We start from the raw sequence: 17,407 nt of genomic DNA, 5'->3' as shown, positions 1-17,407 counted from the left end.
ACAGTACAACTGAGATCCTTTCCATTATCTAAATGAAACCTATGAATAAAAACAAAGCTGACCTGCATCTAAAAAAAATAGCATAACTTGCATAAGTAGTGTAGCAGCATAACTAGACAGTGGTATATTATGTGTCTAATATAGTGAAGGCAACTCAGCCACAGGGGATGCACAAACCAGTGTGTTTCTTCATGCTGGTCTCAAGTCCAGATAAATGAGGAGGGTTACGTCAAGAAGAGCATCCGGTGTAAAACTTCCAAATCAATATGCGGACAGATGATCCGCCACGGGAACCCCTAACGGGAAAAGCCGAAAGAAGAAGAGTCTAATATAGTGAATGCCATCCGGGTTATGAGAGCAGAGAGGTGCAGCGGCCATTTGAGAATATGCGACTACGGCAAGGGATGGCAAGATTTAGAGAGCAGAGTACCATAACAGTAGCATAACATAACACTTATGTTGAGACTGTCATTCAGGCCAGCAGGTTTATGAAGATAGACGGCTGGGCCATTATACCTACGTTTTGGGTATATACCGATAAGCGGCTGGCCTAAAACAGTGACAATCTGTACTCGATGTTCACGATTTAGTCGTTAACTACATCCCACATAGAATAAACTGCGATGCATTGCATGTATCCCCAGCCCTGCACAATTAATAAAATGTTTCCTGGTTGTTAATAACTTCTGGACATATAACTAAAGTGTTTCTACAGTTAGAATATTTTAGTTTTATTGATACAGCATGGAGCCATGTTTAAATGTTCACATACTTTGGCTAGTAGGTTGTCTGTCATCTCATGAATTCTGGGAATTGTTATGTTTCCAAGCAACATAACAATAAATGGAAATAACGTTTTATTAAAAAAAATTTAATCTGGTAAATATTTGTCCACACATTTAACAGAGAGCCGTGGACACGTGGAATAAGTTACCAAGTAGTGTGGTAGACAGTAGGACTTGGGACCTTCAAAACTCGACTTGATATCATTTTGGAGAAATTAAGTGGATAGGAATGGCAAGCTATGTTGGGGTGAATAACCTGTTCTCATCTCGATTATTCTAAATTCAGGTATTGAGTGTTTAGGAATTTGAACTGGGATTCTGAAGCAGTAAGAAGCAGAGGCACTAACCTCTGTGCCACCAAACAACACATTCACCTGTTTTGGACTGTTACAGGGTTGTGGCACATGAACTTTTAAAGGTGCAAAGAAGGAATCAACTGTGGATGAGATGCCAGGTCTTTTCAGAACAAAGTCATGACCTCATCCACCATGTGCTGTAATAGGTCAATGTTTAAGACGACAAGTATTCTAATAGCAAATCTTTGAGATGAGTGAAGATAATTGCTATGTTCACAATGAGGGACATGTCGAACTCCGCACAGGCATTGTGACCCATCTGGAAATGAGCCTTGGCATTTTTCACCCTTTAGTCTTTAAGTGCACTCATGCACTTTTGAGCAGTTTGGGCTCACATGTGCTCAATGGCTGCTACTTACTGAGCAGCAGGTTACCAATAATCTGGGCCGAAGTAATGCCATCTGACACCCTAAACTAAGTCCAACAATGGTTCTCCCTCTGCCCTTCAATTGCTTAATTGACAACACATTAAGACTTAATAAGTGCTAAAAGTGAAATAAGAGAATAAAACGTACCTCATTTATGTGAAGAATCAGTAAAAGAAATGATAAAATAAAGAATTTAAGGCTTTGTTACACAAATCAGCCAATCAGTTAACAGCCAGTTGAAGCCATGAGACAGAAACGAATGTGATATCTGATGACACATTCAAACCAAACTTTTAAACTTTAGTCACTCACCATGCCAACATAAACATTTTCTTAACAATACAGATTAAAGTTGAACACAGCATGGCTATGGTGGCAGTGCCCTCCCAATGAAAAATTAATACAAATTGTTTTTAGCTTATTTTGGCATTCAGGTGTCCCCCCTGCATATTCACATGTCCAAACTATGATGATGACTTCCTAGTAATGCCACTGGGCAGGGTGTTTAACTTTTGTGGAATAACCATTGTGACACCTTACTTCAGGGACATACATTACCTTGATCGCATATTATATAATACATATAATACATATCATATAAAAAGTCTTAGACCAGGAGTTCCCAAACTCAGTCCCTGGGAGCCCCTTTGGCAGCATGTTTTTGTTCCAACCAGATTCACAATAAATGATAATAATTGGTAATAACTGATTTCTTTTGCTGTGGTGGGCTGGCGCCCTGCCCGGGATTTGTTTCCTGCCTTGCACCCTGTGTTGGCTGGGATTGGCTCCAGCAGACCCCTGTGACCCTGTAGTTAGGATATAGCGGGTTGGATAATTAACGGAAGGATGGATGATTTCCTTTAGTTAGCTTTTTTCTTATTCTGTATTTAGAAAAACACAGCAGTATAACTTTTTATATTATATACCATTTATAAAGATTTGTTTATTTGCGATAGCTTTACATTCTTAACTCTTTTTTGCTGTTTTCCTATTATTTTCTCCTTATTCTGTGTAATATGCCCCCTTAATTCTATCCTAATATTGACAATTAAAAACAAGCCAAGTAGACACCCAGGCGGCCAACACTGCATGTTGAAAGACTGCAATTACTTCAGCGTCAGACCTTCTAATTGGTCAATAATGGAAAGATGGCCTGTAAAATTCAAGCTAAATTGTGTGAGTAGAGCCCTGTCTGTGTGTTGATCCTGCTATGCAAGTAATGATTGCTGGGATAGGCGCCTGCTGCCCTGCAACTCTGCCCTGGATAAGTAGGTTAAGATAATGGACAGATGGATGGACGGATGGACTAAATGATGTGCCATCACACCCAGTGTTATGTGAGCTGTTGAAGAAGAGCCATGGGAGATGAAAGTTGTTAAGTCCGTAGCGCTGCTAATGGAAAGGTGGAATCGATATCAGGATGAATGTAAGTAAAAAGTAAAAAATATATATATATTATATATATGCATTGGCGATTCTAAATTGTCCCTAGTGTGTGCCCTGCGGTGGGCTGACGCCCTGCCCAGGATTTGTTTCCTGCTTTGCGCCCTGTGCTGGCTGGGATTGGCTCCAGCAGACCCCTGTGACCCTGTAGTTAGGATATAGTGGGTTGGGTACTGACTGACTGACTGATATTGTATACAAATTTATTTTTTATTAAAATGCATTAACACACTTAATTTCATAATTTCTCCATTTACTCCAAAACACCAAAACTGGAAGATAACAGTTCACTTAATTAGGCTAGGAGTCCCATTAAAAACAGACGGTGGTTGGAACAAAAACCCGCAGCCCCTGGGGGTCCCCAGGACAGAGTTTGGGATCCACTGTCTTAGACAACAGAGGACATGTCAAGGCTGAAAGATAGAGGCAGATCTGACTCACCAGTTTTTTCAGGAGGGCAAAGACAGGTAAATTGACCCATTTTATTGATGCAGGTGGCACCCTGGTGACATGGACTTGGAAACGGGCACTCACTTTGGTGGATGTTAATGCTGCACAGAGATCCTGGGAGACAAATTTTAAATATAACATATTACTTAACATTCAATTGTTACATGTCACGTGATATTAATGTCATAATGCCTAAAAGAGTACATGACAGAGACAGAGACTGTGGTTTTGAGAAAACAAATACTGTATTAGGCTGCTCTGCCAGATGTCATTGTAATATTCAGCATTGATAGTGAAGATGAAATCAATTACCCTGCATTGTACTCTATCTAGCTAACCAAAATTGGAAATGGTACCAAGCCCACTGCTGCTCTCATTATATTCCATTTTTTCATTTAGATATTTAGTCACTAACTATACCTTTTTATTAGTTTGCTTCACACTTGTAATAAGATTCAGTGCCACCATACCTGTCCATCCAGGTGCACAGACACAAGTGAAGTTAGATGGAGAAGCGGCATTTGGGTAGGAAGGCACACAAGTTCCACTGTTTGCACATGGAGATGGGCCAGCGGAGCAGGGGTTAGGATGCTGACAAAACTCCCCAATATATTCAGGCCTGCATCTAAAGGAGAGAGAGAGACAACAGATCAGGTCAGTGATAGAGTGTCTGTTTATTAGGTTTCTAAGGAGGTAAAAATAAGAGACCACAGTCTAACCTTCCAGCTTCTACTCTTAGAGGCTGGGATGAAAGCAGACAGGACAAATATTCAATTGACTCATCCATTCGTCCTACAACCCATTTTTTGAATCTGCTTTTTTCGGGGAGCCATAGCTCAGTATGGCAGGATCAGTAGGTAGGATACAACTTATTGTAGTGTACACTCACGCACACTCTTACTGTGTCAATAAAGAATGATCAATTCAACCGTATACGAGGTGTGGCAGAAAAGTAATGAGACTGATTTTTTATTTACCAAAGTTTTATTTTTTCAAACATCAATGTTATCCCCTTCAAAGTAGTTCCCTTGGGCAGCTACACACCGATGGAGATGTTGTTCCCACTGTTGGTAGCAGCGCTGGAAGTCTTCAACCGGTATGGTCTTCAGCATGTCCGTTACACTCTTTTAGATGTTTTCTAAAGTCCCGAAATGACGTCCTTTGAGGACATTTTTCAGTTTAGGAAAAATGAAAAAGTCACAAGGACTGAGGTCAGGTGAATAAGGGGGCTGGGGAACCACAGGAATGCCTTTTGAGGTCAAAAATTCTGTTATGGAGAGGGCAGTTTTCAGCACCATTTTGGCATAGACCTTTCGCATGTGCAAATGTTCAGTCAAAATTTGATGAACGGTAAATCTGTTCAAATTTAATTGTTCACTCAACATTCTTAATGTTAAACGACGGTCTGATCTCACAAGAGTGTTCACATGTTCGATGTTTTCATTGGTTTTCGAAGTTGAAGTCCTCCCTGAACGGTGTTCATCTTCAACGTGTTTTCTGCCTTCCAAAAATGATTTGTGCCAGCGAAAAACTTGAGCTCGGGATAAAGAATGTTCCCCATAGGCCTGTTTTAACTTTTCAAACGTCACACTTGCCGTTTAATGGCACAACATTGCTCCAAATTCCGCTGTTCCATTTTGCGTGACGCACAACCAAAAACACAACTTCGCTAATAGCAGTCACAAAAATCACGTAGTTAACGGAAGGAGTTGAAACTCGCACTGAGCTATGGGAGGGTACTGATACACGTGCTCTATCAAGGACAGCGGCACAGCATTGCCAGATCACTTGCAGTGTTGCCAGTCTCATTACTTTTCTGCCACACCTCGTATAATGACTTTGAGATTTGGGATACAAGTATATTATCCAAAGAAAAAGAAAATAACCAAGGAAATTACATAAAAAGAGACACAAGGCAGTAGATAGTGATAAATACAATAAAGGAGCCAGTAGCAATTTGTAATGTGGGAAGACGGAGTACTGCCCCCTCCAAATATTTTAAAAACTCCACCTAAAATTAGGTAAAGTGAAATAATTATGAATAAATTATAAATAAATTGATAATTGATAATAAATTTATTTGCACAACCAAAATTGGTTCTGACTTGTATTTATTTAATTCCTATGTGAATATCTAGATTTCCTGAGTGAAGGGCACCGGCCAAATGAGAGTCTATGTAAGTCCTTGATATTTCAGCAAGCAGGTGACCTGAGGCTGCCTTTTAATTGTTTCCTTTCATATTTTAACTGCACTTTTTAAAATAATTTTTTACTTACTTAAAAAAATACAAAGGTGTTTATTTTGCCACAAGTACAATAAGTAAGCCAAAAAAAGTGTCATTTCAAGATCTCTAATGGGACTTGTGTAACTCTGCAGAATTTCAAAGTTTTAAATGTGTTGTTTAAAGTGAATTTTGGGTTATATTAACTTTAAATTATGAACAATTTATGACACATGACATGTGATATGAAATAAATATGTTCAAGTTCTGTTGTGACTCAGAAAAATATGCATTTTTCTAAATGGTTTGTCTGCCACCCATTAAGTCGAAATTTAAAACTCTTAATTTGTTGGTGTCTTGCAGCCTATTAAACATTAGAGATTTACCTTTCTTAGAAATACAATGACTCAAGAGAAGCTGAATGCATTGGCAATGCTGTCAATGGAAAAGAGACTGGTGACTGAAATGACTCAATTTAATCAGAAAATAACTGACAAATTTTCAGGCCTGGGGCCTCATGTATAACGGCGTGCGTAGAATTCGCACTATAACATGGCGTACGGACAAAAGCGGAAATGTGCTTACGCACAAAAAAATGCAGATGCATAAATCTGTACGCATGCCAACTACCACGTTCTTCCGCTACATAAATCCCGGTCAGCGTGAAAAGTAACACCCGTGTACGCGCCTGCTGTCCCGCCCCAATTCCTCCCAGAATTACGCCTCTTTGAATATGCAAATCAATATAAATAGCCCTTAAGCTCAGCCTTCTGTGAAAAGGCAATGTCAAAGGGAAGGGAGGGAAAACAGAAGAATTTCAGCGAATACCAAGTAGAGGCAAAGAAAAACGTATTATTTGTTGGTTTAAATAGTGGTATAAACAACAAAAGGAAGTTGATCGAGTGACAAAGCATGTCGGAGAAACTCGAAAGCTCAAGTTCACAAAGTCACACAGTGCCCGAAATAAAAAAAGAAGTTGTCACATATCAAAGTCGCCATCTGAGGGTCATATGAAAGCTGTTTAGGGTACAGATAAAAAAAAGGCACACAATTAGAAAAGGCATGAAATGTCAAATTTAATCTCTAAATTTCCACTTGTCACACACGTGTGCATGGGAAGCAGCTGAAGGGCTTAGACAATACTGTTTATACATCTGCCCAGGGGCGGTACGCTGACGCTCTTTCTGAGTTCTCTGCAGGTCTTACCGGAAATCCCACCAGGAGCCGCCATTTCCAGGAAGGACACACCACCTCGGTTCCGGCCCCAAGAATGAGGTCACTTCGGTTCCGGCCCCAAGGGTGATGTCACTTCCAGTTCCGGCCCAGAGGCGACATCATTTCCGCCCTCTGAGCTATAAAGCTCACTGCCTTTGCTTAGGCAGGCAGTTCTGTTTTGGACTCTGTTGTGTAACAACTGTTTGAAAATGCCTCAAATACTTTTGCAGCCGGAAACCGCATTAAGCGGGTGGCTGCCCCAAACCTTTCACGCCTCTGGTCTCCAGTTCTTACAGTGGCGTAGTCGGCAGGATGGTGTCCCGAAGAACCGGGACACGGACTTCAAGGAACCAGGTGGGTGAGTACCGGGCCGAGTTTCGGGCAGGGAGTGCGCCGGAGGGTCAGGAAGGACGCGGTGCAGGCTCTGCTCCACGAGCATAACCCGGGGCTACCAACCCATCTCGTGGAGAAGGTAGAGGGACCCACAGGCGTGGGCTGGCTTCTGGGGAAAACACACGAGTGGCTCAGTATGCTCTTCTGGGTAGGAAAGCCGAGCAGCCCATCGGGACCAAGGTCCCTGTTAGCGATGGGCTGTCCCCAGGCCGGCAGGTGAAGAATATAATAGACTGGGAGTTTAACCCAACAAAGGGCTGTCAGAGCAGGCTATGGCTCTCTGGCAACAGGTGGGTGAGTGGCTACGGCCATTTGATTGACCCCTTGCAAATAGTGCAGCAAGTGGCCTGTTTTTTGCTGCTACAGCGGATACCCCAGGAATTTGCCCAGCCGGCCTGGGGCGAATTCCATTCCATGGACGAGCTGCTACAGCTCTTGCAATCCCAGAGGCCGGCTGTGAAACCCGGGAAGGCAGAACAGCCGCTCTGTGGACTACCGGGAGTTATGTCCTACAAAGCAGTCCCTTCCACGCAATCCAGAGCCTGTTCGAAGTCGCCGGGCCGTCTGGCTTGCGACCTGTCGGGAACAAGGCGGACCGTAGGGGACAATGGCGGGGTTGTTTGTGTGCCCTTAGCAATCCCTGGCGGATAAACATACGGGAGAGCTTCTTATTAATGGACATATGATAACAGCGCTGTTTGATTCCGGCAGTAGCGTGTCTGTCGTTGCTCGCCGTTTTGTTCTACCGCAACAATGGATTAAGAAAAAGACCAGTCTAAAATGTATACACGGAGATATCCGCTCGTACAATACCGCCCGGTGTTACGTATGTCTCGGAGGAACCCTTGGCGACTTACGTGCGGTACACCGGATCCTCCGTTTCCGTAATCCTCGGGCGGACTGGTCTGACAGTAACGGTAGTTTAGAAAGCATTCCCCGAAAAGCTTTTGGCCTCGTTATAGATGATAAAGACTCATCTCAAGCTGCTTCCACACCGTGTAATCAGCCGACAGGGAGTGGGGCGGTAGGCCAAGAGAGTGACGAAGATACTCCCGGACCGTCGCGGGCTACTACGTCATCCACTAGCGCCCCGGCAGCGAGGGAGGATTCTCCGCCCTTGAGGTCAGACCGGACCCGCTCTCTGAGTTGCACTTTCAGTTTAGAGCGACTCCGGCTTCTTTCAAGAGAACAGTGGAATGACGACTCTCTGAAGCACATAAAGAATGCAGTGGTTCTCGTTAGCGGCCAACGACGCATTTGCCCATGCCACAGGGACCTCACTTTGTCATGGATAATGAATTATTGTATCGGGTTGCTGAACATGAGGGAAGGTCCGGAAGTTGTTGCTAGTCCAGCGGACCTACGGCGGCAGGTTTGCGAGTTAGCCCACTCTCACCTTCTTGGAGGCCATCTCGGCTCCGATAAAACATTAGAGCGCATTAAGCTCCGTTTTTTTTGGCCGGGGATTAATGAGGAGGTTAGCGCTTTTGCATTTCCTGCCGGAGTGTCAACTGCGGCAAATTCCTAGGAAGGACCGTGCTCCTCTGATTCCCCTTCCCCTTATTGGCGTTCCTTTGACAGGATTGGGGTGGATATAGTAGGACCCTGGAGCCCTCAGCCGAGGATATAAATATATACTCGTCCTCGTGGATTATGCAACCCGATTCCCTGAAGCCGTTCCATTGCGCCGGCTACCACTAAAAATATTGCACGGGAACTAGTAGGAGTCTTTTCACGTGGGCATTCCTAGAGAAGTCCTGACGGACCAAGGAACGCCTTTCACCTCGGAAACGTTCAAGGAGACTGCCAAGTTACTGAAAATAAAGCATTTAAAAACCTCGGTGTATCATCCTCAAACCGATGGGCTAGTGGAGAGATTCAATCAAACTCTCAAGCAAATGCTACGTAAGGTAGTCAGCAAGGATGGGAGGAATTGGGACCAACTCCTCCCCCTTGTCCTCTTTGCCTACGGAAGTCCTCAAGCCTCTACGGGTTCTCTCCCTTTGAATTACTATACGGAAGACAGCCCCGGGGCTTATTAGATATTTTAAAAGAGGGCTGGGAAGGGGAGGCACAGCCCTCCACTAACATTTTGGAGTATATCGCCCAGTTGCGCGATAGATTTGATGTAATAAGACCTATACTAAAAGTCATATCGAGGAGGCACAATCAGCACAGGCCGCCTGTATGACCGTGGCACGACTCTCCGGGAGTTCCAACCGGGGGATCGCGTCATGGTATTGGTTCCTACTTCACACTCTAAACTGCTCGCACATTGGCTAGGCCCCTACGAAATTAAGGAGAGGAAGGGATTGGTCGACTATTTGGTGAAACAGCCCAATCGCCGACCAGCTGAGCGAATATATCATGTAAACCTGCTGAAACCGTGGAAGGAGAGGGATCCCGATCCCTCCTCCGGACAGCCCTGCTCTCTCTTGCGAAGTAAGTGCCCTTAATTTCGTGAACAGCTATCTCCCAGACAGAGACAGGAGCTCGAAGCAGCTATCCGCTCGGTCCCAGAGGTGGTAAGTGAACAACCAGGTCGGACCTCTCTGATTGCGCGACATAGTGACTGACCGGGGTGATCGTCCGTGGCGACCCTACAGACTCCCGGAGGCAAAGAAAGTAGAAGTGGAACTGGAAATCAAGCGAATGCTGGCACTAGGAGTGATCGAGGAAAGTAGTAGTCCCTGGTCCAGCCCCATCGTCTTGATTGCTAAGCCTGACGGCAGTTGGAGGTTTTGCAATGACTTCCGTCGGCTCAACCAAGTTTCCCGATTTGATGCTTATCCCATGCCTCGCGTGGACGACCTCCTCGAGAGACTGGGACCAGCCAAATTCTTGACTACACTTGACATGACAAAGGGGTACTGGCAGGGTCCTTTAACGGAGTCCGCGAAGGAAAAAAACGCGTTTAGCACTCCTAGCGGACACTGGCAGTATCGTGTCCTTCCATTCGGGTTACACGGGGCGCCTGCGACTTTTCAGCGTCTGGTGGACAAAGTGCTCCGGCCCCATAACTCGTTCTGTGCTGCCTATCTGGATGGCGTTGTCATCTATTCCAGCACCTGGAAGGAGCACATACAGCAGGTCACAGCAGTATTACGGACATTGGGAGAGGCGGGCTCGCATCAACCCCAAGAAATGTTACTTGGGTTGAGAGAAGCCAAATATTTGGGCTACCTAGTGGGCCGGGGTACTGTGAGGCCACAGTGTTCCAAGTTGCAAGCCATAATGGCCTGGCCCGTCCCAAACCAAGCGGCAAGTCCAATCCTTTCTCGGTTTGGCGGGTACTACCGCCGGTTTGTGCCTCGTTCTCCGAGAGCGGCGCCTTGACCGACTTGACAAAGAAAAGAGCTCCTAATACGGTGGTATGGTCTGATAAAGCGGGGGCTGCATTCAGTGACTTAAAAAGGGCTCTGACTTCAGCACCTATCTTAATCTCCCCTAACTTCTCTCTCCCTTTTGTCCTCCAGGCGGACGCGGACACAGGCTTGGGAGCCGTGTTGAGCCAAAGCGTCGGCGGTGTTGAACACCCGTTATGTACCTGAGCGGAAACTGTTGGACCGAGACCAGGTACGCGGCGGTGGAGAAGGAGGCTTTGGCGATCAAATGGGCGGTGACGCAGCTGCGGTACTACCTCTTGGGTCGCGTGTTCACTCTGGTGACGGATCATGCGCCTTTAAAGTGGATGGCCCTTCACAGGGAGTCGAATCCGCGGGTCACGAGGTGGTTTCTTGACCTGCAGCAGTACAAATATACGCTCGTTCATCGACAGGGGTCCCTTCATGCCAACGCCGATGCCCTCTCCCGGCCCACGACCTCTCGGTGCAGGTCGCCCGACCCACGGGTCTGGGCTGAGGGGAGTCTTGTCACACTGCGTGTGCATGGGAAGCAGCTGAAGGGCTTAGACAATACTGTTTATACATCTGCCCAGGGCGGGTACGCTGACGCTCTTTCTGAGTTCTCTGCAGGTCTTACCCGGAAATCCCACCAGGAGCCGCCATTTCCAGGAAGGACACACCACCTCGGTTCCGGCCCCAAGAATGAGGTCACTTCGGTTCCGGCCCCAAGGGTGATGTCACTTCCAGTTCGGCCCAGAGGGCGACATCATTTCCGCCCTCTGAGCTATAAAGCTCACTGCCTTTGCTTAGGCAGGCAGTTCTGTTTTGGACTCTGTTGTGTAACAACTGTTTGAAAATGCCTCAAATACTTTTGCAGCGGAAACCGCATTAAGCGGGTGGCTGCCCCAAACCTTTCCACGCCTCTGGTCTCCAGTTCTTACACACTTTAATCACGTAGTTTATTTTGTCATTAAAGTAGAACATCATACACTTAATCTTAAAATCGTTTAATGTACTGGTTTCTCAATCCCATTTTAACTAAAGTAGCATGTTAAATGCTTTGTTTTGTATTTGATCTTCTATGTACTCTATGTGTGTGAATCACTAGGTGCTTCCGGGCTTTCTCTTCCTCCGACAGAACACAGAATCCATTACATTCATGATATTACAGCTCTCTGAATAATTTAAATACTGAGATGTATACGTGATATCATTTTCTTGATGATAGGAGTTAAATCATGTTATTAAACACGGGAAAACGGTGGCACAGTGATTGTTCATGTCTCACCCAAGATGCTTGCTGCGCTGTGTGCTACCTTCGATGAAATACTTTATTATAGCAGTACTGTCTCTCTTTCAAACGTAATAACCTCCAATTCCTGTCCTTACTTTTCTTTCTCCAAATACCCAATTGCCACACAATCAGCTCTCTAATAGACGTTAAGCCATCTGTAAGCTTAGAACGGCAATTCTTCAAAACTTTTAAGGAACTTCAAAATATCTTCTTAGTGCGTGTTTAATTATTCTGTCCAGCTATCTTTCCAGTGTCGTGCCAGTCCTAGCAAGAATACAGCGCGAGGCAGGAATAATCCCTGAACTAGCTAGCGCTGTGCCACCATGTAGTTAAAGTTACATTTTTATCTGTATAATATAATAAACATATTTTGCTGCATTTCATCTCAAAAATGGTATCGTCATCATATGTATATCGCGCTTTATAAAAGTGGCTCAGGTTGTGCAATATTATAACTGTAGTGCAAGTTTACAGTGAGGCGATTGTACTAATAAGTACAAACAGTTCTACAAGCAGCACTTGATGGACTGATTGAGTGCATTTAGAGTCCTTGGGATGAAACTGTTTCTGAAGTGCAAGGTCAGTACAGGAAAGGCTCTGAAGAATTTGTCATATGAGAGTAGTTCAATAGACAGCATGGCTGAGGCAGCGTGTGCATGATGCTGTATACTGATAATTCTCTTTCCGATCAGCTTCTGTCCTGCTGTGATTCACACTCAGATGCAGTGATATAAATACTCCGAGTGGTGCAGTGAGAATAATATGGAAAAAGATGATCTGTTGTGGGATCCGAGGTGCAGTGAGAGTAACAACGCTAAAGCAGCTATTGTATTTAGAATAGTTTGACACTTCTCTGGACCATTATATGGTTACAGGTCTTACAATCAGATGCATTAAAGTAATAAACAATATGTGGTTAATTTCAGTGTATTTATAAAGCCGCGTCAGGGATGAGGATCTAAAAAAGAAAGGGTAACCACACAGGAACAGTAGCACTGCTTTGACGCTGGGTGGTGCCGGTCTAAAAAACAGAGCAGAGAACTTGCGTACGACAGGGTATGAGCTACCGTGGAAATGTGCGTGGCTTTACGCCAAGTTTATGTTTTATACATCGCGATTTGAATGTGGAAACGTTCTTACACAACATTTTTGTGCTTATGAGATGAGGCCCCTGAAGAAAAGGAGGACAAAATTTATGTTGAAGTAGTGCTACTGAGCAGTGTGTAGGCAACATTACATATTGAGCATGGATTTTCTTTTTTCTTGAGCTATGAAGTGTTCCTTCCGTTTGCACATCCTCCAAAAAAACAAAAAAAAACAAAAAACTGCACCACGTCCAAATTCTTTTCAACAGAAACCACTAACCTAAAGAAGAACTAAAGTTACATAATATCGAAAATGCTTAAGGGTAATGCACACTACTGGTAAAAAGGTTTAGAACACCTCAGCTTTTCTAGTTTTTCTTCAAATTGAATTAGTTGAAATGTGATGAATAACCTAAAAACTGTTAGAGGTTTAAGTTTAAAGTTTAGGTTAGCAAAAACTGAAAAAAGGAAATATCAGAATATTACAAATGGGCCTCCGTCAGGGAACAACTAATAGGTCACAACCTACAGATGTTCTGCAGCATTTAAAGTAAATTAAGCCTTGTAAGTTGAAGCAAACAGTTTGCACAGGTGTCCCAACTTATGTTGATTACATAAAAATCCTGTCTGTCTTAAAGCACAGTTGGAACTACACCCTCAGAAGTAGTACTTGGACAATATTGCACTTTAGAAAGTTGTAAATTATGGCATGAAAATGGCAAATAACAAATGAAATGAGACTGAGCATTATTACCCTTAGAAGTATATGTATTTCATTTACAGAAATTGCAAGAAAAATCAAAATGTCAGTGAGTACAGTGTCCTACACAATCCAAAATCAATTGGAAACTGAAAGAAGCTCTGATAGGAAGAGATCTGGCAGACCCAAAGTCACAAACTCATCAGAGGACATGTCTCTAATAGTCACCAGCTTGTGTGATAGGCTCCTCACAGCACAACGGGTTCAAACACAGCAGTGGTTGAAAAAAGAAAGTCTCAGTTTCTACTGTGAAGAGGAAAACTTTGTGCTGCAGGTTTGACAGGGTGAGCGGCAGCAAGAAAGTCATTCCTTAAAGGACAAAATAGGGCCTTGAAATACCAACTGCGGACTACTGCAGACTGGAAGACAGTGTTAGACCAATGAATCAAAATTTTTAATTTTTGGTTTATTACGCAGGGTGTTTCTATACTGTTGAGTTGGTGAAAGGATGGTGCCTCTGTGTGTGCCACCAACTGTCAAACATGGAGGAGGACGTGTGATGGTCTGGGGTTCTTGTGCTGGAGCTGGTGACTAGCACAGAGTGACTGGCATTCTGAATCAAAAGAGTTACCACAGTTAGGCTGTTATATCATCTAAAGGTGACTACTTTAATGAAGCAAAACTTTGAATGAAAATTTGTACACTTAATTTTTCCTTGACTTATTCTTTTCATTTGCCATTGTCTATTTGTTATATGCCATGATTTCATGAAACATTAAGACATTAAACTGTGTGCATTTCCATGTTTCAAAGCTTTTGACCGGTTGTGTATTCTGCAGTATCATGTCTATGGGTTATGTCTTGGTAAATATGAAAATATCAATAACAGAATAAACTACTTTTGAACTCAACCAAGCTAATCAATTTTATGCTTTATAATGCACTGGTGATGCCTCACATGGAGTACTGTGTTCAATTTTGGTCTAAAGGCTTTAAAAAAAGACAAAGTAGTGCTAGAAAAAGTCCAGAGAATTGCAAGTAGACTGGTTTCAAGACTGAGGGGTATGAACTATGAGAAAGATTAAAGGAGTTGAACCTTTTCAGTTTAAGTAAACAACAGTCTTGCATACAACTTATGCCTGGAGTCAACCATGAGTAAATTTGGCTTAAAAGTGGATGGGAAGAATGAGATGGATTCCTGAGGTGGAGCTCAGAGTAGGGGAAGTGATTTAAACAGTGAAGAGTATTGATGTGCTTGTTAACCACATCTGACAGACAGCAACCTTGTGTGTATGATTTATAAACCGTCTATGGCTGAAATATTTCCTATAAAGACTCCCATTAAACACATAAATGTGCCCTGTGTGCGAAGAACAGTTTACATATATTAAAAAGGAGTATAATCTGTTGCAAATGAGGAACCTTTCTATAGAACCAGATTGTATTTTGGCACTCAAAGTATGGGCTAGTGGTAAAAGTGAATAATGCACAATCACAGGCCGTAGATGGCGTCTGTCACTCTCAGATATGACAATACTGTCGCAGTCAATGTGAGGTTGACAGAAATAGCAGCTACATCCATGAAAAGATGGCATGTAAAATGTGCATTCAAACTTAATTGTGTGAGTAGAGCGCTGTCTGTGTGTTATCCTGAAATGCACATAATGATTGCTGGGATAGGCACCAGCTGCTAGGAGACTGTGCCCTGGATAAGTGGGTTAAGATAACGGGTAGATGGATGATGGATGGATGGATGGATGGACTAAATGTGTGCCATCACACCCAGTGTTATGTGAGTTGTTGAAGAAGAGCCATGGGAGATGAAAGTTTTTTAGTCAGTAGTACACCTGAAACAGGAAATGTAATGACACAGACTCCAGCAGAACCATGGAGGAGGCTGCTAAGCATCAGAGTTTAACATCACTGTTAATTGGAAATGCAAACATGCCATATCTGAATATGGCTGCAGTGTGTTTAAGATGTAGTATATATATATGAAGTGAGACACAAAAATAACCAAACTGGGCTTGGGGCTTTCCTGGAACACCATCTGGAGGTCGGCCGAACATGGATCATAGAACTATATCTCCACCTACATGCCCTCTCAAATCATCGACCAGCTAGGTATATCCTGTGAATAACCCAGTCAGTATTTGCACAACAATCGCTACACGAGTTGCCGCTATAATGTCAGGTGAAAAAATCGATAGTGAATCAACATCAAATTTCTCGTGGAAACTGAACAAAACGGGCACAGAATCTTATGGAATAATAAAAACAGTGTATGGTGATAACAGTTTGTCTCGAACACGAGTTTTTGAGTGGCGCAAACATTTCAAGGAAGGACAAGAAAATGTGGAAGACGTTCAACACACAGGTTGAGAGGGGGGTGGGTGCTTCACCAAGACAATGCTCCTGCGAACAATGCTTTTTCCGCAAAGTAGTTTTTGACTGACAAAACATTCCTGTCCTCGATCATCCTCCCTGTTTGCCCAATTTAGCTCTCTGTGATTTTTCCCGAAAATCAAAAGTGACCTGAAGGGAACAAATTTTTCTTCAATGGATGAAGGGAAGACAGAAACAGCAAGCCTGTTGAAGAGCCTCAAGCAAGGAGACTTCCAGCACTGTTTCAATCAATGGAAGATACGTATGGAGTGGTGTAGAGATCGGGACGGAGAGTATATAGAAGGTGACAGTGTTTAGAATGCTGTAATTCATCAATAAATATTTAGTTTTTACCAATCTGGCTATTTTTGTGTCTCACCTCATACTGTATACTGTATATAATACCTGAAATTGTACCAACCTATTTTATCTTAGTGTCAAGTCTTTTCTTCACTTTCTTTTTCTTTCTTTTGTCTTTCCATTGCTATTTTACTTACTTTGTCTAATACATAAGGAGAAATCGGACCCTGCAATGTCTATAGTGGACAAAATGGAGGAAATTGGGATTGATTTTTAGAAAGAAATCTGGTGGGAAGAGTCTCTTCAGGGACAGATTATGTTGCTGTTCAATGCAAACATTTTAACATGTCCCTAGATTTGTGTTCTTGTCCAAGAATTGCATCTGACCCTGCAAAACTAAGTAACTAGAGACTGAGAGGTGACATGATTGACGTTTTTAAAATTATGGATCCACTCTTTTACTTTTTGATGAGCTCTTCACCACAAACAGAGACAGGTGGAAACTTGTTAAGGTCAAATATCACACAAAACTTAGGAAGTTATTCATCACAAAGAGAACCACAGACACAAAGAATAAATTATCAAGTAGTGCAGTGCACAGTAAGGACCTTAGAAACTGATATTTTGGACGAGTTTGGTAGCTAGGATTGGTGAGCTGAATGGCCATCAATGTTTATAATGTTCTAACTAAAAGAAATCCAATATTAAAACATAAGGGAAAAATCCTAAATACAGGAGGATGAGGAGAAGGAGGAAGAGGAAAAGCATTGATGTATATAAAAAAATTATATCGTAGATAGGAAATTTAAAGGAAAACAGAGAGTGGTATATGATTATAATCTAGGTGTGAACAGAGTGAACTAAATGAAAACCAAAGGATCACACCCCAAAAAAATAGTGTTAATGCAAGGGGGAAAAATAGATGCCCACACTTCACTCAACAATAGTCCTCTGAGCTGAAAGTGCTGACCATTGTGCCACCATGCCCACCTCTATTTGCCTTATGTTAAAATACAATTGTTTAATAACAAACACTGAAGTGTAAGGCCGCATCAACTCAAGGACAC

General features: G+C 43.1%; 1 protein-coding gene across 1 annotated transcript in view; it reads right to left on the bottom strand.

Moving 5' to 3' along the window:
• Positions 1-17,407, bottom strand: part of LOC120539128 (neurogenic locus notch homolog protein 1-like) — a 68,313-nt gene that overhangs the window by 40,019 nt on the left and 10,887 nt on the right. The window contains exons 3-4 of the mRNA XM_039768922.1: positions 3,873-4,027; positions 3,394-3,516 (exon numbers count right to left, since the gene is read on the bottom strand). Of these exons, the coding sequence (XP_039624856.1) occupies positions 3,394-3,516; positions 3,873-4,027 (278 nt within the window). The remainder of the gene's footprint in view (positions 1-3,393; positions 3,517-3,872; positions 4,028-17,407) is intronic.

This window comes from Polypterus senegalus, chromosome 11 (assembly GCF_016835505.1).
Source record: "Polypterus senegalus isolate Bchr_013 chromosome 11, ASM1683550v1, whole genome shotgun sequence".
Classification (NCBI taxonomy): domain Eukaryota; kingdom Metazoa; phylum Chordata; class Cladistia; order Polypteriformes; family Polypteridae; genus Polypterus; species Polypterus senegalus.
Note: the sequence above shows the minus strand (reverse complement) of the source record. Positions and strands in the feature narration are given on the sequence as shown.